The sequence below is a fragment of the Eurosta solidaginis genome, chromosome 2, assembly GCF_040869045.1.
Source record: "Eurosta solidaginis isolate ZX-2024a chromosome 2, ASM4086904v1, whole genome shotgun sequence".
Taxonomy (NCBI): Eukaryota; Metazoa; Arthropoda; class Insecta; order Diptera; family Tephritidae; genus Eurosta; species Eurosta solidaginis.
The window spans coordinates 82,736,572-82,759,889 of NC_090320.1; the positions used below are offsets into that span (position 1 = coordinate 82,736,572).

General features: G+C 42.0%; 1 protein-coding gene across 4 annotated transcripts in view; it reads right to left on the reverse strand.

Annotated features, from left to right (window-relative positions):
- Window positions 1-23,318, reverse strand: part of Kr-h1 (Kruppel homolog 1) — a 115,604-nt gene that overhangs the window by 33,825 nt on the left and 58,461 nt on the right. For all 4 annotated transcript variants that reach the window (XM_067765934.1, XM_067765932.1, XM_067765933.1 and 1 more), the window contains exon 2: window positions 279-1,006. In XM_067765934.1, coding sequence (XP_067622035.1) covers window positions 279-992 — 714 coding nt within the window. In that variant the 5' untranslated portion in view covers window positions 993-1,006. The remainder of the gene's footprint in view (window positions 1-278; window positions 1,007-23,318) is intronic.

The following is a 23,318-nucleotide window of genomic DNA, read 5'->3' on the forward strand; positions in this document are numbered from 1 at the left end:
ACTCTTGCACGTTTTTAATGTTTCATTTGTTTAATTTTGGTTATATTTAAAATATAAGAACAATTCTTGCAATGCACAACTAAAGGAAATATTTTACACTTTAATTGCTAAAATTAATGCTCATATTCAGTAATTTGTTTCTCATTTATAGCTTTGTAAACTACATTCAAAAAAAATGGTTTCAAAGCGGAGCTTTCTGTGCCGAGTTATCACGTTAAACGGACGTTTAGCGACTTTATTTTATATGATCTATAGATAGATACAACACGATAACTTACCAGCCTTGCGGGTACTGCAAAAGTCTTTTGGCAAACATTGCACTGATATGGATCACTACCAGGAACTCCACTTGTATTGGGTGTTTTTGTAATACCCGCTGTTACATCCCCCTCGCTGATCTCCACTAATTTTGTGGTTGTGGCATCAACACTAACCGATAAATCAATATTCTTCGTATGCGATTTTATATGAGATGTATGAGCCGATTTACTACCAAAAGTTATTCCACATTGTTCACATTTAAACTGTGGCTTATTTGGTTTGCGACTAATAGGAACTTTGCCTGCATTGCCATTGCTTTTTATTGTGACTATGGATGTACCTGATGGCGAAGCTTCATATTCTTGTAACTCATATTCTTGTAAGTCAATGCTAGATTCGGATTTTATATTGGTATGTAAATAAGTATGCGATGCATTTATTGGTAAATTATGTGCAGGAATTTGCTTAGTATTTGTGGCGATAATACTTTTGTTAGTGTTGGATTGTTGTTGTTGTTCTTGCATTATAACAACATTATTGCAGTTTGTATACAAGTTCGATGGGATTTGTTGAAATTCAGGTCCTGGTGGCATATAGATTAATGACGGAACTTCTATCTTTGGTGTTTGTTCCGATGTTACTGTTGGTGTTGGTGTTAACGGTGTACAGTATTGCGCCTGCGATGGCTGCTCTGTTTTGATAACCAGGGGCGCCGATTGGTAATACACCATATTTTGTTTTGTTTCTATAAAAGAAAAAAATATTTTTATTAATGATTTACAGCACAGACCTCGTTAGTACATATGGGAATTTCCACCAAATCAGACCCCTCTCAGCTAATAAATAAATAGCATCTTGCAAAGTCCATACACGTTTACATATGTACATTCAAGTAAGGTTCCTCCATTATAATATAACATTTTTTTGCATAATGTGACGAAGTTGCAAGCTCGGTTCAAATTTGATAGCAAGATAGTTTAAAATATCTTCAAAATCATCATAGCAACTAAAATTTTCACAAATTTAATTCTTTGTATAAGTGTCAAACAACATCTAAATATTACAATATCATTAAGAAAGGTTAATTTTTTCTAACTTTTTATACTTGTCGCGACCTAACATTTGATACATTTTCCTTGATAATTTGGTTCCCCCATAAATTCAGAAAACATAAGTCAGAACCCTTCTTTCAGAAAGCCAAAATTCAGAAGTCAAATTTCAGAGGTCAAAATTTAGAAGGCAAAAAACATTAAATTTGCGCAAATTTGTTTTTGAATTTTGACTTCTGAAATTTTTTTCAGACGTTTAGCATTCTCGCAGCTGTGGTTCATGATTGTTTTCTCCGCTGTGCTAAAAACGTTTGGAGACATATACAATCATTAAAGCTGCAAACAAGTTCCAAAAATTGTACAATTTTCGCGATGAATTTGAAATATTTATTAACTCTCGCATTTGTTCCAGAGGATTGATATCCGAAATGGAGTTTTTTGTAGATACCGAGGAAAAGGAATATAACTCTGAAATACAAAACTTATTGAGTTATTTCGAGGTAACATATTGTGGCGAATATTATGCTGTTAGTAAATAATCACAACAACAAAAACAGCAAGCAGTCACGCTTATGTACAAGGCAACGAAGAATATTCCACACATAACCAGCATCTCGAAGTGAAGGGATATCTCACACACACACACATGTAGTAATCAGCTAAGAGCAGAAGTTGTTACTCACACATACACACACATATAGCTAAATAACCAAGTATGCGATACAAATGTTCCATGTTCGTTAAAAGTCTAAACATTAGGAGAAATATGCGACCGAGGCAACAGAGAGTATAAAAGCAGCGCAAGCTGTGTAATAACTAATCGGTTTGATTTAAACACGCTAGTAGTGAAGTATAATTGAATTTGTGAATTACTACTCCCGCCGTAGGCCAAATAAAGACCATTTTGCAATACTGAATATTGGAGTTATTTATTCGACAGTTCAGCGATTCAAGAGTTACCATAAGGCGCAAATTTATCAGGAACCCCCAAAATTCGTTACAACATATTGGATGGCCACTTACTGGAACACAGCAACGTCGGAGGAAGCATTATATACTGAAGGAATGGTGCAAACTGCAGTCATGGTAAGGAAACAGCTATTATGTGTATTATTATGTGTAGGTCTTACAACCTTAGGGCTTCATTCTGCATTGCGAACGGTAGCTCAGACGAATGATTCGCCTCCAAACGATTTCGTTCGGCGATCGAGCACGTTTTTTTGCTCGTGTCCTGCGCTTGCCAGGCTAAGACTCCAGCTATTAGGAGTGATACAGCTGTCAGATATAGAAATCTTCTAGTATTTGCCAAGAGAACGGAGTTTATGACATAGGTCTGCTTTTCAATTGGGATTTCAGTTTGGTCGTTAAATAAGCTCCTGACAATACTACGGCCTCATTCGGTGTATGTGAGGTCCTCATGGACCGGCCAGTTCAACATAACCTAACCAGGTCAAAATATGTCACATATAAATTTTGTTTAGACGTTTGGACAGTGTTGGGCCAAAGAGATAAGGGTGATAGAGGCGTTGGTTTCACATTGTAATTGAAAAGATGATTAGTGTCATGTGGGGACACGTTACAAGAAGGACATACATTGGGTATGTCGGGCTTGATTCTGAATAGGTAAGAGTTTAACCTATTACAGTATCCAGATCGAAGTTGAGCAAGTTTTTCGCCCCGCGAAACCTGACATTGTCACCGACCAAATCATTAGCGACCTTATTTACAACATGGACATGGCAAATGTCGACCATATTGAACATCCACGTCGATGGCATTACGCTACCGACTGTCTTACACACAAAAATACTGGGTGTACCTAAGAGAGCAGTAATAAAGTCCTCAAATCTCTTGACGGCAGCACTCGGGGTAGAGATAAAAAGACGCTCCTTACCACTTCCAAAGCAATTCGCCGGCCGCTTCCATGCTACGCGTCCCCGATATAGTCAGCATACCTAAAAGTTACTCACTGAAAGAAGATACAGGTCTGCCAAACCACTGCTCTCAGAATCGCTATGGACTGAATGTGAATTTTGGCCAGTGCCTGCTAATTATGCACCTTCTGCTAACGTTCAAATCGCTGAACTGTCGAATAAATAACTCCACTATTCAGTATTGCTAAATGGTCTTTATTTCGACTACTTTGGGAGTAGTAATTCACAAATACCGCGTACTTCACTAAAGCGTGTTAAAATCAAATGCCGCGTCACAACGATATTTATCATATAGATGCGTTTAACACAAGCGTATGCATTCCAGTAACATCGCCACAATCAACCAAGATGTTGCTTTTATAAATATGAAGAAACTTCAGACTTGACAATTGAAAGTTTTTTTCGCCTTGTCCATTACATACAAATTTTGGGGAGCACTGTTATAAAAATTCTCCCTGTACAACAAAAATACTTGCCAAAATATTTTGTGGCGTATTTATTTGCTATATTGCAGTTTTTAATTGCGAAAAATGTTATAAAAGTAATCAACGAGTGGGAAAAATAATTTTACTTGCAAAATGTGCCAGGACCCTTAGCCAAAGCAAATGGCAATTCCTTCTTCATATTGTGACGGATATTAGCATCACTAAGCTGATACTGTGGTCGGGCCGGGCCGGGCAAAGCAACATCAAAATTTTAGAAACAAGTTTTTTCAATTAGAAGAAAGTTTTTCTAAGCAGGGTCGCCCCTCGGCAGTGTTTGGCAAGCACTCCGAGTGTATTTCTGCCATGAAGTCGGAGTCGGCAGAAAATATGTAGGTCCCGTCCCACCAATTTGTAGGACAAATCAAGAGGAGAGCGACGCAAATTGGAAAAGAGAAGCACGGCATAGAATCTCTTCGGAGGCTATAGCGCCTTACATTTATTTATTTTATTAAGCTGATACTAAATAAATAATCACGCAACAATAAAAAACATGAAGCAGCCACTCGTATATACATGAACACATCAATCGTCATTTACACACATACATATATAAAAGGCAACGGAGAGATAACTCACACTCAGATGTAGTCATCAGACGAAGATGTTACTCGCACATACACACGCATATATGTAGCTCAATTACCAAGTAGGAGATACAGCAGTTCTAGAAGGCGAAACGTCTAGACTTTAGTAGAAATATGCGAATTAAGCAACGGAGAGTATAAAATCAGCGCAAGCTGAGTAATCAGTAATCACTTTGATTTAAAAACGCAATTAGTTGTAAAGTATAAGTGTTATTGTGAAGTATTCTAAAGTACTCTAATAAAGACCATTTTGAATTACTGAATATTGGAGTTATTTATTCAACAGTTTAGCGATTCGAACGTTAGCAGGTTTTTTGGGAGTTGGCTACTTTTCCATGTCAGATGGCTCCAGTGTCGGTCAATCTACCGTTCTCCATAAAAATACGTGCAATCTACTCATAATGCATAAGATTGAGTAAGACGCATCTATATGAAAAACTCCTTATGTGACGGGGCTTTTATCGCTTGCACCGCGCTGCTTTTATACTCTCGATTAGCTTCGTTGACCTATTTCTCTTAAGATCTAGACTTTTCACGAACATGCCTTCTGGAACAGTGGTATCTTATACTTGATTATTTGGCTATATACATGTATGTAGATCTGTAGTTTATGTTTTTCTTCTAGCTATATGCGTGTGTATGTGTTAGTAACAGCTTCAGCTCTTAGCTGATGCATGTGAAATAATCTGTTCGCTTCAAGCTGCTGGTTATGTTTGTGGAAATTTCTTCGTTGCCTTTTATGTATGTGTGTAAATGCATTCATGTCGTTGTGTTCATTTACGAACAGCATTTTGATGTTAGAAATGCTAATATCGCCACAATGTCCTCTAGAACACCACCTATACAGTGAGGCGAGAGTACTCCCCATTAGCCCTCACTAGGTAGGCACCTTGTCGTTGGTGTGAGGGCTTAGCCGAACTCCATAGCGCCCGACTATGAGGCGGAGCTGTTTACGACTGACATCTATGCCGTTTCGCCTCATAGGATGGCGGCGGGATGTCGGTAACCAAGAACTGCCAACCCCCTAATCGAGGGTGTTATGCGGACCCTGCCTATTGGACGATTTGCAGCCAAGGGATAAATTCGTCTGTATTCGAACGGAGCCTTCCCGATTCGGGCTACCTCGGGAAGTATTGATGGCCTTACCACAGCAAGGGGCGCTGCTGTGGCGGACGGTTCTTTCCCCGTATATAATACTGGACCGCTGAGCCCGCCTTGTCGGACAGATGGTCGTACGACCAAGATGAGCGACTCATTACCTGATTGTAATAACGACGATGACAAGAGGACTGACTCGCAAGCGATGCGTCGGACTCGGGGAGCAAGAGTAGTGCTGATTCAATGAACTCCGTGTTGGAGAAGCACACAAATGAAAACGGAGTAGAAGAGTGGATAAGGGTACGGAGCAGAGGAAGTACCGTGCAGCACTAAGAATTGTACAAAGCTTGGGAGCAGTGTTCGACCCATCAGAAGTGGAGATCGAGCGCTACTCTATTCTGCACATTACACCTGTAGACCTGGTAGCAAAGAACATAGCATTAACAATTGCAACCAGGCTTGGTGCCTCGGGGCAGCTTGAGCGCCGACCATATGGCCATAGTAGTATAGCGTCATCAATCACAGGACGAACAGACCCTGATTTCCTATCTGCGATTCGAAGGAGATCTTAAGGCCACAATAGAGGTGGACGGTTGGCGCAAGGGTGCGCAAATGGCGGACGAGGCGATACATGTGTACACAGATGGTTCCAAGGTAGTGGAAGGAGTAGGGTCTGCGGTATACTGTGCTGATCCGGAAATAAGCAGATCCTACAGGCTTCCGGATTACTGTAGCGTTTTCCAAGCGGAAATATTAGCCGTAACCAAAGCAGTAGAACCCTGGAAGAGAATAGCTTAAGCTGCAACCGTGTTAACTTTTATATTGACAGTCAAGCAGCAATTATGGCAATAATCTCGCATAGCACAGCATCTAAATGCGTGTTAAGAGTGTAAGCAGTCTCTGGAGAGAATCGGGACAGTGAGAAGCATACATCTATATTGGGTCCAGGGCATATTGGAATAGATGGGAATGAAAAAGCGGACGAACTAGCTAAAAAGGGCGCATCCCTTGAAGCTTGCTCCGTAGACGTCCCAATTAGACTGGGCGAGATTAAGCGAAGGCGAGAGGTGCACATGATCGACCAAGCGGGAAAGGCGTGGGTTCGAGCGCGGGGCTGTAAAGTGTCGAAGATTATGTGTAGGTCTTACAACCTTAGACTAACAAAGTTGCTTCTATCATTAAAAAGAGAGGACTGTAGACTCATGACGGGTATTCTGACTGGACACTGCCTTCTGGCGTCACATGCCTTTAAATTACGATTGGTCAGTGATAGCAGATGTAGGAAGTGCGGGTTGGAGGAGGTAACGATCGAGCACGTTCTGTGCTCGTGCCCTGAACTTTCCAGGCTAAGACTCCAGCTATTAGGAGTAATACAGCTGTCAGTTCTAGAAGCAGCAAGTGGCTTAAATCCTAGGAAGCTTCTAGTATTTGCCAAGAGGACGGAGTTATTTTATAACATAGGTCCTGGTTTTTGATAGGGGATTTCAGTTTGGTCGTTAAAACAAACTTCTGGTAACACTACGGACTCAATCAGTTTATGTGAGGACCTCATGAACCGGCCAGTTCAACCTAACCTAACCTAACTCCCCATTAGGGAGATAAAATGCTGAACATTTTCCGTTGAATACCCAGAACCCTGGGCATCCCAACAGACATATGACTGAAGAGGCCCCAGCTCCCAGGCTTAAGAAGTCATCTCCGAAAGCATTATGAAGAAATACGGCACCTTAGAACACAGCCGTATGATATTTAAAAATGTTGTAAGGTAAATATTATTCCAGGTTCGAGTTTGAGCTTCAAGTAAAGAACAATAATTTGTATGATAGTTAATGTTTTTTTTTTTTTTTTGTTTGTTAATTTTTCTATAACTGAAAGATAATTATTTAACTTGGAATAGAATATAGAAAATTGTTCAAACACCTGTCTTAGCAGCGCAGATACAGAGATCCATTTCCAAGGTTGCTAAGCCTTTATCATCAGTACGCTTTAGGCACACTGCGCCTACCACGTAGCTAAACAGCGTTGATTTGTTTGACTGATAAATCGCTACTTCTATTCCTCTTTACCAACTATATTGTTACGAATATTAGCAAAACTAAGGAGTGCTGCCAGCTCTAAGCGATGCTAAGCAGTGACGTGAATGCACATCAATAATTCAATCATCATGTATCTACATAAACGAAACAATAACTGCGTCTACATATATGTACCATGTACGTGTACGAGCAGCAGAGAGTCAATGCACAAATACGTGCATATATCTGAGATACTCCTATAAGTATGCAATAAGAAAAACTATAAAATTGTGCAATTGTAGTTACAGCTGAGAAGCTTGAGAGCTACTGGACTAGTAGATTCTGGAAGCGTCTAGAAGATGCGAACGAGGAAACCAAAGAGTATAAAAGGCGACAGATGTAGAGGCGCTGTAATTCAGTTTGAGTTGAGCAATCAATCAGTTATTGATTAAGCACGCGGTCTGGCGGCCAATAGTAGAGTTTCTTTTGAGTTATCAATCAGTTTGGTTATTAAGCCAGCCAGTAGCAAAGTATAAGTGTTATTGTGAAGTACTTTAATAAAGGCAATTTTGCATTATTACAAATTGGAGTTATTTATTCAACAGTTTAGTGATACGAACTCAGCAGAGGATTGCAAATAAGAGGATTTGCAAGTAAATTCGTTACAATTGGTGTCAGAAGAGGAATTGTTGAATAAATTCCAGAGGACAACAAGGACATGGCAAAGTTAAGTGAATTGAAGATCCCGCAACTGAAGAAGGAGTTGGAGAACCGTAGATTGAATACAACCGGCATTAAACTCGAACTTCAGGCACGACTACGAGAGGCAATGGAATTAGAAGGAATTGATGTGGAAGAGTATGTCTTTCATTTTGATGGCGAGGAGACAACAAAAATTGAAGAGAAAAACGAAACATCGCAGACAATTACCAGCACAGACTTGAACATGATATTGGCTGCAATAACTGCTCAAGACAGTAACATCCAAGATGGAAGCGCAAGAGGCACGTATAACAGAAATGTCATCACAAATATCCACCAACATGTCATCACAACTGGAAGAACAGAAAACGTATATGTCATCACAGATGGAATCCCAAGAGACACGAATAACATCGAAGATGGAAGAACAAAAGACGTATATGATATATATCCCAACTGGAATCGCAGGAAACCCGTATAAAATCACAATTGGGAGAGCAGAAGACATATATGACATCCCAGCTGGAATCACATGAGACACGTATTTCAGTAATGTCGACACAGATTACATCAAAGATGGAAACACAACTGAAAGAACAAGAGGCGCGTATATCATCAAAACTCGAAGCGCGAATGGACGAGAAAATAACGCAGTTTGAAGAAAAATTCGAGGCAGAGGTGGATGCGTTGAGAGGTCGTATACAGGAATTGCAACTTAATCGGCCGGCTGCTTCAGCGGGTAATACGAAGGTAAAAACTCCATCTTTTGACGGTTCTGTTCCTTTCCAGGTCTTTAAGCTACAGTTTGAAAAGACCGCAGCAGTGAACAACTGGAATGTGGAAGATAAAGTTTCCGTACTCTTCGTAGCATTGAAAGGACCAGCTTCCGAAATCTTACAGACTATTCCAGAGTACGAACGGAACAGTTATGACGCATTGATGGCTGCTGTAGAACGGCGATACGGAAGCGAACACAGGAAACAGATATTTCAAATAGAATTGCAACACCGTTACCAAAAAGCAAGTGAAACTTTGCAAGAGTTTGCTTCGGATATTGAAAGGCTAGCACATTTAGCAAACGCGGACGCACCCGTGAAATACACTGAAAGGGTAAAGGTTCAGAGCTTTATAAATGGCATACGGGACGTCGAAACAAAGCGAGCTACATACGCAAACCCAAAGCCAACATTCGCAGAAACGGTGTCACAAGCTCTGATTCAGGAAACAGCGTCGCTTCTGTGTAAGCCAGTTTTCAAAGCACGCCGTGTGGAAGCAGAAAGGCCAGAGTGGGTAGACGCAATATTGGAGGCGCTGAAAGGATCGCAAAAGCGGAGTGAAAAAGTTATCAAATGCTTCAAATGCGGGAAGTCCGGTCACATTGCACGTCATTGCGATCTTGGTCCTAACAGTTCCAACAATGTGGGTGGCCGTAAACGCAAAGCTGGCGGAAATGAGCAAGAGCGTGTCGGATGTAAAGAACGAAAACTTGCCCCGGCTATTGAATGTCCTGATATATCTGTGTCCCAAATTGGAAGGAAATCAAGCAGTCTTACCGTCAGAGGGAAAGTGGATGGTAAAGAACGTGTACTGAATGTAGATACGGGCGCATCTCATTCCTTGATCCGATCTGACTTGGTCAACAGGAGAATAAAACCGTTACCTGGAGCAAAGTTGCGTACGGTCACTGGCGAGTATAACCAAGTTCAGGGAGAAGTGATATGTGAAGTCTTGATTGGAAAGGTCACGGTTCTACACAAATTCGTTGTGGCGAAGATCGTTGAAGATGTCATATTGGGAGTGGACTTCTTGGTTGACCATGACATCAAGATCGATATGCAGAGAAGGGTGATGCGTTATGAGAACCAGGATATATACAACTTAACTTCAGTTTGCGGAAAGGATTCAGTAGTAATGGAGTACTGGTGGAGAAGACTCGACAAAAACCACGGAAGTCAAAGGCAAAGGTTAATAGGTCGAATGGGCCAAATAAAGCGAAATCAAAAGTACCTGCGAGAAAAACACTGGCATTGACAAACCCTAATGGACGCACTAAAACGACTGAAAGAATTTTCCAGAAAGAATGCAAGGGTGGTTTCAAGTCAGCGCGTACTACTGTTGTGAAACGTGGGAACGATACGGATTATGCAAAGGAAATCCGTCCAGCGCAAGCTCTGCGAAGTAGTTCTTCATTGGCCGAGCAACAGAGTGCGAGGGAACGATCCAGGATAATGAGTAGTAAGATGAAACACACACTCAGAAAAAAATTTCTCCCGATTGAAGAAAAATGGGAATGAAATGGCACTTAAGAAATTTTTTCCTCATTCGCATGTCCAAATTTTTTCAAAATGAGGAAAAATTCTTCTAATTGAGGAATTTTTCCTCATTTTGAAGAAATTATGGCCATGCGAAGAGGAAAAAGTTTCTTAAGGGCCATTTCATTCAAGTTTTTTCTGAGTGCAGGTACGGCAAGGAAAATAATTCGGAAGGTTTCCGGGAGGGAGATTTGGTACTGTTATACAACCCTCACCGGCGGAAAGGTGTTCCATCCAAATTTCGGTGCAGTTGGGAAGGCCCGTACAAGGTTGTGAAGAAGATCAGTGATACCATCTACCGCATACAAAGCATTGAGAAACCACGGAGTAGAAGAGTGGTACATTTGGCGATGCTAGCAGCGTTTAGATCGAGAGATTTGTCTGATCGGGACGATCAGACTTAGGTGGAGGGCAGTGTTACGAATATTAGCAAAACTAAGGAGTGCTGCCAGCTCTAAGCGATGCTAAGCAGTGACGTGAATGCACATCAATAATTCAATCATCATGTATCTACATTAACGAAACAATAACTGCGTCTAAATATATGTACCATGTACGTGTACGAGCAGCAGAGAGTCAATGCACAAATACATGCATATATCTGAGATACTCCTATAAGTATGCAATGAGAAAAACTATAAAATTGTGCAATTGTAGTTACAGCTTAGAAGTTTGAGAGCTACTGGACTAGTAGATTCTGGAAGCACCTAGAAGATGCGAACGAGGAAACCAAAGAGTATAAAAGGCGACAGATGTAGAGGCGCTGTAATTCAGTTTGAGTTGAGCAATCAATCAGTTATTGATTAAACACGCGATCTGGCGGCCAATAGTAGAGTTTCATTTGAGTTATCAATCAGTTTGGTTATTAAGCCAGCGAGTAGCAAAGTATAAGTGTTATTGTGAAGTACTTTAATAAAGGCCATTTTGCATTATTACAAATTGGAGTTATTTATTCAACAGTTTAGTGATACGAACTCAGCAGAGGATTGCAAATAAGAGGATTTGCAAGTAAATTCGTTCTCCACCAGTATCCGATTACTGCTGAACCCTTTTTCCAAACTAAAGTTAAGTGGTATGTCCTGGTTCTTATAGCGCATAAAAGCGCATATCGATCCTGATGTCATGGTCAACCAAGAAATCCACTCCCAATATCTACAGTCAGTACACGCTCCTTGCCATCCACATTCCCTCTGACGGTAAGACTGCTTGATTTCCTTCCAATTTGTGACACAGATATCACAGGACATTCAATAGCCGGGGCAAGTTTTCGTTCTTTACATCCGACACGCTCTTGCTCATTTCCTCCAGCTTTGCGTTTACGGCCACCCCCATTGTTGGAATTATTAGGACCAAGATCGCAATGACGTGCAATGTGACCGAACTTCCCGCATTTGAAGCATTTTGTAACTTTTTCATTCCGCTTTTGCGATCCTTTCAGCGCCTCCAATATTGCGTCTACCCACTCTGGCCTTTCTACTTCCACACGGCGTGCTTTGAAAACTGGCTTACACAGAAGCGACGCTGTTTCCTGAATCAGAGCTTGTGACACCGTTTCTTCGAATGTTGGCTTTGGGTTTGCGTATGTAGCTCGCTTTGTTCCGACGTCCCGTATGCCATTTATAAAGCTCTGAATCTTTACCCGTTCAGTGTATTCCACATTGAAAAGAGAGTTTGGCACTTTGAAAACTGACCACGAGATCATGATGGAGATCTCCATACGGAAGCAAAAAGCAAGTGAGTGCTATGACGTGTTCCACACGGACATAATCTCCTTGAACGCGCGCTTAAGAGAGCCAATGTCGGAAGTTCTACTGATTGACATTATAAAAAGGAACGTCAACAGTAGCCTTAAGCTGTTGCTTTTCAACGCAGATGTAAGGACCCTTCATGATCTACGCGATGTAGCACGCAGAGGTGAACAAGTGCTGAGAGAAAGCAAGCTGTTGGAAGCCACTTACCCAGGACGGCATGTAAACGAAGCACGCGTGACAACCCCGGACATGAGGATGGAAGGCGAGGACGGCGAAATTGATCCGCAGATAGAGGCGCTGGACTATCGACGCAACAGGAGACCGGACTATTCGGGAATCCAATGCTGGAATTGCCAGGCAATGTGCCACTCCTATATATATTGTGAGGAACCCATTAAAAATCCTTTTTGTTTTAAATGTGGGTATAAGGGTGTATTTACTCCTAAATGCCCTAGGGATCATTGCAGGCAGGGAAACCAGTACCCGAGCGAGAAGTCGGGGGAACCTCGTTCGGCTTCATAGCTCCCAGACCAGCCGGTACTCGAGGTGTCGTCCCGTGCACCGAACCAGAGGGTGAATCTCTGCATGGAGGTGATGAGCTTCCGAGGTGCAGTAGTACCCTGGCAAAGGAACACCCAAACGTGATAATAACTTACCCTGACAGTACGGACAGTTCTAATAGTTCTGAATCCGAGAGTCGAACGTCCTCATCCGCGATGGGCGAGCCGATCAAGATTCTGCAACGCCAGCATAGGGATGTCGCTTGCCAAACGCAATTTCCACCAAACCTTGAAGAAAGGGAACATAGATATGAACAAATAAGACCTACCATTTTTGAACAATACCCGGTATCGGACGATATTTTGAAGTGCAGGAAGGGATACCACAGGAGGGTACAGGAGCGTAGACTGCTACAAGCCACCACGTTAACGCTTACAGAGGATGAAAGGCCTCTCGTAAAGGCTAAGATTAAGGATAGTTTTCTCGTAGGGTTGTTGGACTCGGGAGCCAACGTCTCCATCTTAGGGAAAAATGGATTAGAATTCCTGGAGGATAACGGCTTCGATTATCAGCCCTTACATGCGTTCGTATATACCGCGGGCGGCAACAAGCAAAAAATTTTAGGCTTAGTATCCCTACCAGTCACCTTCAAAAATACCACAAAAGTTATTCGTTTTTACCTTGTTCCCTCATTGTTCCAAGAAGCGTACTTCGGGGTAGATTTTTGGAGAGCATTTGCGTTTGCTCCCGAAATATTCCCAAGCGTAGAGTGCATAGAGATTAGACTTGAAAAGTAAGAGGAACTTAACCTCCATGAATTGTCACCAGACCGGAAATTAGAATTGCAAAAGGTCATCGAGACGTTTCCTTCGTACGAGAAATTAGGCCTAGGGCAAACTAAATTAGTGGAGCATCACATCGACACCGGTGATGCCGTTCCCATAAAAAGCAAACATTTCCCTCTTTCGCCACCGAGGCAAGCCGAAGCTTTTAGCGAACTAGACAGGTTACTCGAATTAGGAGTTATAGAAGAATCAAACTCCCCGTGGTGTAGTCCTGTAGTACTGGTCCGGAAACCAGGTAAAGTTAGGCTGTGCATAGATTCGAGGAAGGTCAGCGTGGTGACTAAGAAGGACTCATACCCCCTTCCTCATATCAACGGCTTATTGAGCAGACTAAAGGATACGCATTTTATTAGTGGCATTGATCTGAAGGGCGCGTTCTTCCAGATCAAATTGACAGAGTCCTCCAAGGAAAAAACAGCATTCGCAGTTCCGGGGAGGCCTCTGTACCACTTCAATGTAATGCCATTTGGTCTGTGCAACGGACCGCAGACTATGAGTAGGCTGATGGACAAGGCAATCCCTTCGCGTTTGCGAGAGAACGTCTTTGTCTATCTGGACGACCTTATGGTATGCAGCACTAATTTTGAAGACCACCTGAAATTGCTGGCGGAAGTGGCAAAGTGCTTAACCGAGGCAGGGCTGACAATAAACGTGAAGAAAAGCAAATTTTGTCAGAAGGAAATACGCTACTTAGGGTACCTGATAGGCAGCGGGTGTTTGAAAGTGGATCCGGGAAAAATAGAAGCAATGCAAAACTTCCCGATCCCTAAATCCCCTCGGCAAGTGCGTAGGTTTGTGGGCATGGCGAATTGGTACAGGGCGTTTATTACCAATTTTGCTGACTTGGCAGGTCCCTTAACCGACTGTCTCCGTAAGTCGTCAAGCCCTTTCAAGCTTACCTCTGAAGCTATAGAGGCCTTCGAAAAACTAAAAGTAGCTTTGAGTTCCGCTCCTGTCTTGGCCCAACCTGATTTTTTCAGAGAATTCGTAATCCAATGCGACGCGTCTAAAATAGGTGTTGGCGGAGTGTTGTTCCAGGTCGATGACGAGGGCGCTGAGCATCCAATCGCGTTTGTGTCGAAAAAGCTGAATAATGCGCAACGCAATTACACGGTAACCGAGCTGGAATGTCTCGCCGCCATAATCAGCGTGAAGCGTTTCCGACCCTATGTTGAGGGATTACCGTTTCGTATCATCACGGACCACTCCAGTCTCAAGTGGTTCATGACACAAAAGGACTTGAGTGGGAGATTGGCGAGGTGGTCGCTCTTACTACAAAGATACGACTTTAAAATGGAACATCGTAAGGTCACCCTGAATGTAGTACCAGATGCGCTGTCGCTGTTTGAGGCCGATGAGTTGAATTTCACTACCACACCCGGGGAAATAGATTTAGTCTCTCCCGAATTTAGCAGCAACGAATATTTAGACTTGATTCGGACCGTCACCGAAAACGAGGAATCGCTTCCGGATTTACGAGTGGTGGACGGGGTAATTTTCAAACGAGTTAAATTTCGGAAGGGGGTGGAAGGGGAAGAAGACGCGCTGTGGCGATTATGGTTGCCGAAAGGGTTGACTGAGGAAGCAGTGAGATTAGCACATGACGCTAACCGGAGTTACCATGGCAGGTGGCAGAAAACCTTAGAACGTGTTAGGCACAGCAGGCTAAGGACGTCAGGGACTACGTTCAGCGTTGTGACACCTGCAAAGCTGTAAAACCCACCAATCAGCAGTCGAGAACACCTATAGGGAGTACCTTTGAATACGAAAGGCCATTTCAGCGACTATATTGCGACTTTCTAGAGCCGTATCCGAGATCTAAGCGGCGCAATCAATTTCTTTGTATAGTACTAGACCATCTTTCGAAATACGTTTGGCTAAAGCCCATGCAGAGAGCCACCACTGTTAACGTTATAAATTACTTCGCTTCAGAAATTTTTCCGGCTGTAGGGGTCCCCGAATTTATTCATAGTGACAATGATAAGCAGTTTATCTCGAAGGAAATGAACCAATTTTTTGAAAATTACGGGTTGACGCACGTGAGGTCGGGGTTATATTCTCCCCAAGCAAACGCATCCGAGCGCGTTAATAGAGAAATTGTTTCGAAGATTAGGACTTTCCTGAAAGATAAACCTGACCATACCGATTGAGATGAGCATATACCGGAGATTTTATCTGTTTTGAGAAGTGATTTCCATACGGCGATTCAGTGCTCTCCATGCTTTGCATTATATGGCCAAAATATGGTTCAACATGCCTCAACGTACAAAATTTTAGAGAAACTCGGCAGCCTTGGGGAAGACCAGGTTACGATAGTAAGCAGAACTGATAAGTTGACTAATATTCGTGAGCAGATCCGTAGAAATTTAGATCAGGCCAAGGATAGGGGAGTAACCACCTATAACAAGCGCTCTAGGCAAGTCAACTATAAGGAAGGTCAGGAAGTTTTTCGGAAAAACTTTCCCTCAAGTAACTTCAAACGGGGCATTAACGCCAAATTCCTGCCAAAATACCTGAAGTGTCGCGTGCTTCGAAAAATAGGCAATGCACTGTATGATCTCGAAGACCTAAACGGGAAATTGATAGGTCGCTTTCACGCTTCGGATATTCGTCCGCAATGAACCAGAAAGAACGTTTCTTTGCCAAATTAAAATTTGATTTTTTTTTTATATCTACCTACCAATCGGACTTTTTTTTGTCTGGGCGTTGTGGCGGTCGGGGACATCTCGCCCAGTATTCTCCCCGATCACTGACCTCATAGGATGTTCACACGCGGACTCACCGAGGACCGTGAACACCCCGGCAGTCCACGCTTAGGTCGGACTAGCCTTTCGGAGTTTGGACGAGTTCTCCATATCAAAATGTCTACACCTTTTTTTTATACTCAGTTGAGCAGAGCTCACAGGGTATATTAAGTTTGATTGGATAACGGTTGGTTGTACATATATAAAGGAATCGAGATAGATATAGACTTCCATATATCAAAATAATCAGGATCGAAAAAAAATTTGATTGAGCCATGTCCGTCCGTCCGTCCGTCCGTCCGTTAACACGATAACTTGAGTAAATTTTGAGGTATCTTGATGAAATTTGGTATGTAGATTCCTGGGCACTCATCTCAGATAGCTATTTAAAATGAACGATATCGGACTATAACCACGCCCACTTTTTCTATATCGAAAATTTCGAAAAACCGAAAAAATGCGATAATTCATTGCCAAAGGCGGTTAAAGCGATGAAACTTGGCAGATGGGTTGACGTTATAAGACAGAATAGAAAATTAGTAAGATTTTGGACAATGGGCGTGGCACCGCCCACTTTTACAAGAAGGTAATTTAAAAGTTTTGCAAGCTGTAATTTGGCAGTCGTTGAAGATAACATGATGAAATTTGGCAGGAACGCTACTACTATTACTATATATGTGCTAAATAAAAATTAGCAAAATTGGATGAAGAACACGCCCACTTTTTAAAAAAAATTTTTTTTAAATTCAAATTTTAACAAAAAATTTAATATCTTTACTGTATATAAGTAAATTAAGTCAAAATTCAACTCCTGTAATGATATGATGCAACAAAATACAAAAATAAAAGAAAATTTCAAAATGGGCGTGGCTCCGCCCAGTTTCATTTAGTTTGTCTAGAATACTTTTAATGCCATAAGTCGAACAAAAATTTACCAATCCTTCTCAAATTTGGTAGGGACATAGATTCTATGACGGTAACTGTTCTCTGCGAAAATGGGCGAAATCGGTAGAAGCCACGCCCAGTTTTTATACACAGTCCACCGGCTGTCCTTCCGCTCGGCCGTTAACACAATAACTTGAGCAAACAACGATATATCTTTACTAAACTTAGCCCACCTACTTATCCGAACTCACTTTATCTTGGTATAAAAAATGGCCGAAATCCGACCACGCCCACTTTATCGATATCGAAAATTACGAAAAATGAAAAAAATGCCATAATTCTATACCAAATACGAAAAAAGGGATGAAACATGGTAACTGGATTGGTTTATTTACGCAAAATATAACTTTGGAAAAAACTTTGTAAAATGGGTTTGACACCTACCATATTAAGTAGAAGAAAATGAAAAAGTTCTACAAGGCGAAATCAACAGCCCTTGGAATCTTGGCAGGAATACTGTTAGTGGTATTGCATATATAAATAAATTAGCAGTACCCGACAGATGATTTTCTGGATCACCTGGTGCACATTTTGGTCGATATCGCGAGAACACCTTCACATATACATCTAAGGGCCACTCGCTTTTAAAACCCTCATTAATACCTTTAATTTGATATCCATATCGTACCAACACATTCTAGAGTCACCCCTGGCCCACCCTAATGGCGATGTCTCGAAAAAGCGTCCACCTATAGACCTAATGCCCACTCCCTCTTAAAATGCTCAGTAACACCTTTCGTTTGATACCCATATCGTACAAACATTCTAGAGTCACCTCTGGCCCACCCTAATGGCGATATCTCGAAAAGGCGTCCACCTATAGACCTAATGTCCACTCCCTCTTAAAATGCTCAGTAACACCTTTCGTTTGATACCCATATCGTACAAACATTCTAGAGTCACCCCTGGCCCACCCTATTGGCGATGTCTCGAAAAGGCCTCCACCTATAGACCTAATGCCTACTCCCTCTTAAAATGCTCAGTAACACATTTCGTTTGATACCCATATCGTACAAACATTCTAGAGTCACCCCTGGCCCACCCTAATGGCGATATCTCGAAAAGGCGTCCACCTATAGACCTAATGCCCACTCCCTCTTAAAATGCTCAGTAACACCTTTCGTTTGATACCCATATCGTACAAACATTCTAGAGTCACTCTTGGTCCACCTTTATGGCGATATCTCGAAAAGGCGTCCACCTATAGAACTAAGGATTACTCTCTTTTAAAATACTCATTACCACCTTTCATTTAATACCCATATCGTACAAACACATTCTAGAGTCACCCTGGCCCACCCTAATGGCGATATCTCTAAAAGGCGTCCACCTATAGACCTAATGCCCACTCCCTCTTAAAATGCTCAGTAACACCTTTCGTTTGATACCCATATCGTACAAACATTCTAGAGTCACCCTTGGTCCACCTTTATGGCGATATCTCGAAAAGGCGTCCACATATAGAACTAAGGATTACTCCCTTTTAAAATACTCATTACCACCTTTCATTTGATACCCATATCGTACAAACACATTCTAGAGTCACCCCTGGCCCACCCTAATGGCGATATCTCGAAAAGGCGTCCACCTATAGACCTAATGCCCACTCACTCTTAAAATGCTCAGTAACAGCTTTCGTTTGATACCCCTATCGTACAAACATTATAGAGTCACCCCTGGCCCACACTAATGGCGATATCTCGAAAAGACGTCCACCAATAGACCTAATGCCCACTCCCTCTTAAAATGCTCAGTAACACCTTTCGTTTGATACCCATATCGTACAAACACATTCTAGAGTCACCCCTGGCCCACCCTAATGACGATATCTCGAAAAGGCGTCCACTTATGGACCTAATGCCCACTCCCTCTTAAAATGCTCAGTAACACCTTTCGTTTGATACCCATATCGTACAAACATTCTAGAGTCACCCTTGGTCCACCTTTATTGCGATATCTCGAAAAGGCGTCCACCTATAGAACTAAGGATTACTCCCTTTTAAAATACTCATTACCATCTTTCATTTGATACCCATATCATACAAACACATTCTAGAGTCAACCCTGGCCCACCCTAATGGCGACATTTCGAAAAGGCGTCCACCTATAGACCTATTGCCCACTCCCTCTTAAAATGCTCAATAACACTTTTCGTTTGATACCCACATCGTACAAACAAATTCTAGAGTCAGCCCTGGTCCACCTTTATGGCGTCCATCCATAGAACTATGGCCTACTCTTTCTCAAAATACTCTTTAATACCTTCCATTTGATACACATGTCATACAACCACATTCCAGGGTTCCCTAGGTTCATTTTCCTACATGGTGATTTTCCTTATTTTGTCTCCATAGCTCTCAACTGAGTATGTAATGTTCGGTTGCACCCGAACTTAGCCTTCCCTACTTGTTTTGTTTTGCCTTTCTGTGGGGGCGATAACCACTAGAAATCATCTTTCGGAGTTTTGACGAGTTCTCCATAACAAATGTCTAATTGCCGCAAAGCCCTTTTAAACTAGGAAACAGAAATAATTCCCAACTTGACTTAACTTTTTTTTTGATGGACCTATGTTGCCCGGCTAGCTTCGCAGTAGGACTTTGAGACTCTTATCTCAGGGGTGAGTCGTGCCCCACGTTGATTGGCATCGGAGGTCCCTGGCAGTGGCTTTCCCACAGCGGATCCGGTTTCCTGTTCGCTTCATCGTCAGGTCTTCAAAGCGAAGCAGGTTTGTTACGGTCTGCTGTTATGGTCTACGGTTACGGTCCACTTGGGAGCGTGTTCGCGCGAACACACCTAGTGACTGGCGATATGGCGAAAGTTGCGATACAAAAGTATCGAAAACAAGAAAAAAACAGACCGGCGATCACTAGCGAAAATTGCCATGAGTTTCCGGCATGACAAAATGAGAGGAAGTCTGAAAAATTGAGAAACCACAACGAGCGAAAATTGCCATGAGTTTCCGGCATTTGTGATTTGCTTGAGCCTAATTTTTGGCGGCCCGGCGATTATACAAAGGATCGTGTAACATCTATTGGAACAACTTCAACAGCAAAGGCGTCAAGCACCTATACTGCTTCATTAACATTATTGCTACATCAACTGCACATCCCCACTTATATTCAACTAATCGCAAAACACCCTCGCCGGCTGTGCACGTATTCAAGCGAGTATTGTTGAAGAACCAAAAGACTGCAACGAGGAATTGCAGGCCGATTCCTTAACCCAACTACTAGAAGAACAAACAGGTAAATGCCCAGAAACTAGGAAAGAGTCGATAGCGCAAAGTACCGACAGAGTTCATTCCGACAAATCTAGTTTCTACTCGTCTATTTTGGGTGGTAATAAACTTTGCAACGCGTGTGTTGTGTTGACACAAGCTCAACGTATAGAATATCCAGATGAAGTAGGTCGGCGTTTCACGGTCACACCTAGTGAGGAAAGTTCTAGTGATTCCGATTCAGATTCGGGCGGCACTAAACTAATTGTTGATGAGAAACCCTTGGTATCCGAAGATAAATTCCTTTCTCTACGTTTGCGAAGTGCACTACCACCTTCGGAAAAGAGTCCGACACCAATTCCGCCTCCAGGGCCAGCAGTACGCTGCCGCGTAATACAACCTTACACAGAAGCGACGCTGTTTCCTGAATCAGAGCTTGTGACACCGTTTCTGCGAATGTTGGCTTTGGGTTTGCGTATGTAGCTCGCTTTGTTCCGACGTCCCGTATGCCATTTATAAAGCTCTGAATCTTTACCCGTTCAGTGTATTCCACGGGTGCGTCCGCATTCGCTAAATGTGCTAGCCTTTCAATATCCGACGCAAACTCTTGTAATGTTTCACCAGGCCTCTGGAAGCGGTTCAGCAACTCCATTTGGTATATCTGTCTCCTATGCACAGCTCCGTATCGTCTCTCTAGAGCGCCCATCAATGCTCCATAACAGTTCCGTCGCCCTCTGGAATGGTTTGTAAAATCTCAGCTGCAGGCCCTTTCAACGCCATGAATAGTGCAGCAACTTTATCTTCCGCATTCCAGTTGTTCACTGCTGCGGTCTTCTCAAACTGTAGCTTAAAGACCTGGAAAGGAACAGAACCGTCAAAGGATGGTGTTTTTACCTTTGGATTGCTTGCTGAGACAGCTGGGCGATTTAATTGCAACTCTTGTATACGACCTCTCAAAGCAACCACCTCGGCTTCGATTTTTTCCTCAAACTGCGTTATTTTCTCGTCCATACGCGCTTCTAGTTTTGATGATATACGCGCCTCTTGCGCTTCGAGTTGTACTGTTATGCGTGCCTCTTGTTCTTTCAGTTGTGTCTCCATCTTTGATGTAATCTGTGTCGACATTTCTGACATACGCGTTTCCTGTGCCTCAATCTTCTATGTTATTTCTGACGACATTTCTGCAATACGTGTCTTCTGTTCTTCCATCTTGGATGTTATACGGTTCTCCTGCGATTCCATATATGTCTGCTGTTCTGCCAGTTGAGATGACACTGTCGATGTTTGAGCAGATATTGCAGCTAAAATCATGTTCAAGTCTGTGCTGGTAACCGTCTGCGATGTTTCGTTTTTCTCTTCAATTTTTGTTGTCTCCTCGCCATCAAGATGAAAGACATACTCTTCCACATCAATTCCTTCTGCTTCCATTGCCTCTCGTAGCCGTGCCTGAAGTTCGAGTTTAACGCCGCTTGTATTCAATCCACGGCTCTCCAACTCCTTCTTCAGTTGCTGGATCTTCAATTAACTGAAATTTGCCATGTCCTTGTTGTCCTCCGGAATTTATTCAACAATTCCTCTTCTGACACCAATTGTAACGAATTTACTTGCAAATCCTCTTATTTGCAACCCTCTGCTAAGTTCGAATCACTAAACTGTTGAATAAATAACTCCAATATTGAATAATGGAAAAATGGCCTTTATTAAAGTACTTCACAATTCACTCAAACTTTGCAACGAAAAGCTTGCTTAATAACCAAACTGATTGATAGCTCAAATGAAACTCTACTATCAGAATAATACTGCTATTGCTCGCTAGATAGCGTCTGAATCGAAACTCAAATCAAACTGAATTCCAGCGCCTCTACAATTGCCGCCTTTTATACTCTTTGATTTCAACCTTCGCATCTTCTAAGCGCTTCCAGAATCTATTAGTCCATCAGCTCTCAAACTTCTCAGCTGTAACTACAATTGCACAATTTTATAGTTTTTCTCATTGCATACTTATAGGAGTATCTCAGATATATGCATGTGTTTGTGCATTGACTCTCCGCTGCTCGTATACGTACATGGTACATATGTGTAGACGCAATTATTGTTTCGTTTATGTATATACATAATGATTGATCTATGGATGTGAATTCACGTCACTGCTTAGCATCGGCTTAGAGACGATAGCATCGCTGCTAACATTCGTTACAATATTATATTCCAAGTTACAAAATTATTTTACAGTTATAGAAAAATTAATAAAAAAAAAAACTATCATAAAAATTATAGTTCTGGCCTTGAGCTCGAGCTCAAACCATGAATAGAGTTTGTTAGATCGGTCCCTGGTCCACTTTCCGAGAAGAAACTACACAGGAACACTCTCCTGGATGCTGTGGAGCTATCCTGCAAACTTGAATAAAATCGGCGGAGTGGTTTCGGATTCCATAAGCTGCACACAAATATTGATCCTTCTTTATATATATAAATTAAAAGTAATCATGGAGTCTTTTTTTTTTAAAGCAATGTAATTTTGAGTTTTTTTTTTTTTTTTACCACAGCTGAATTTGCATATCAGGCGTATGATTCTATAATAGCTCGTTGGAACTCTTACGTACACTAAAGACCTACGCATTCGAATTAACAGAATGTACTCAAGAAACAATGACATTGCCACCATCAACAACATCTAAATGAAACCATGCTATGAAGAACTGAAGTAATACCGATGTGGAAATTTAGAAACCTTTATGCACTTGTGAATATGTGCTATGTGTGTATGTAAGTATTTAGCTATGACAGTGGTTGCATATCTACATGTGAGACGGCGTTTGTAAGGTTGGAAAATTTTTTGCTAAAAATGAATAGTAAACAACCACCAGCCATAGAC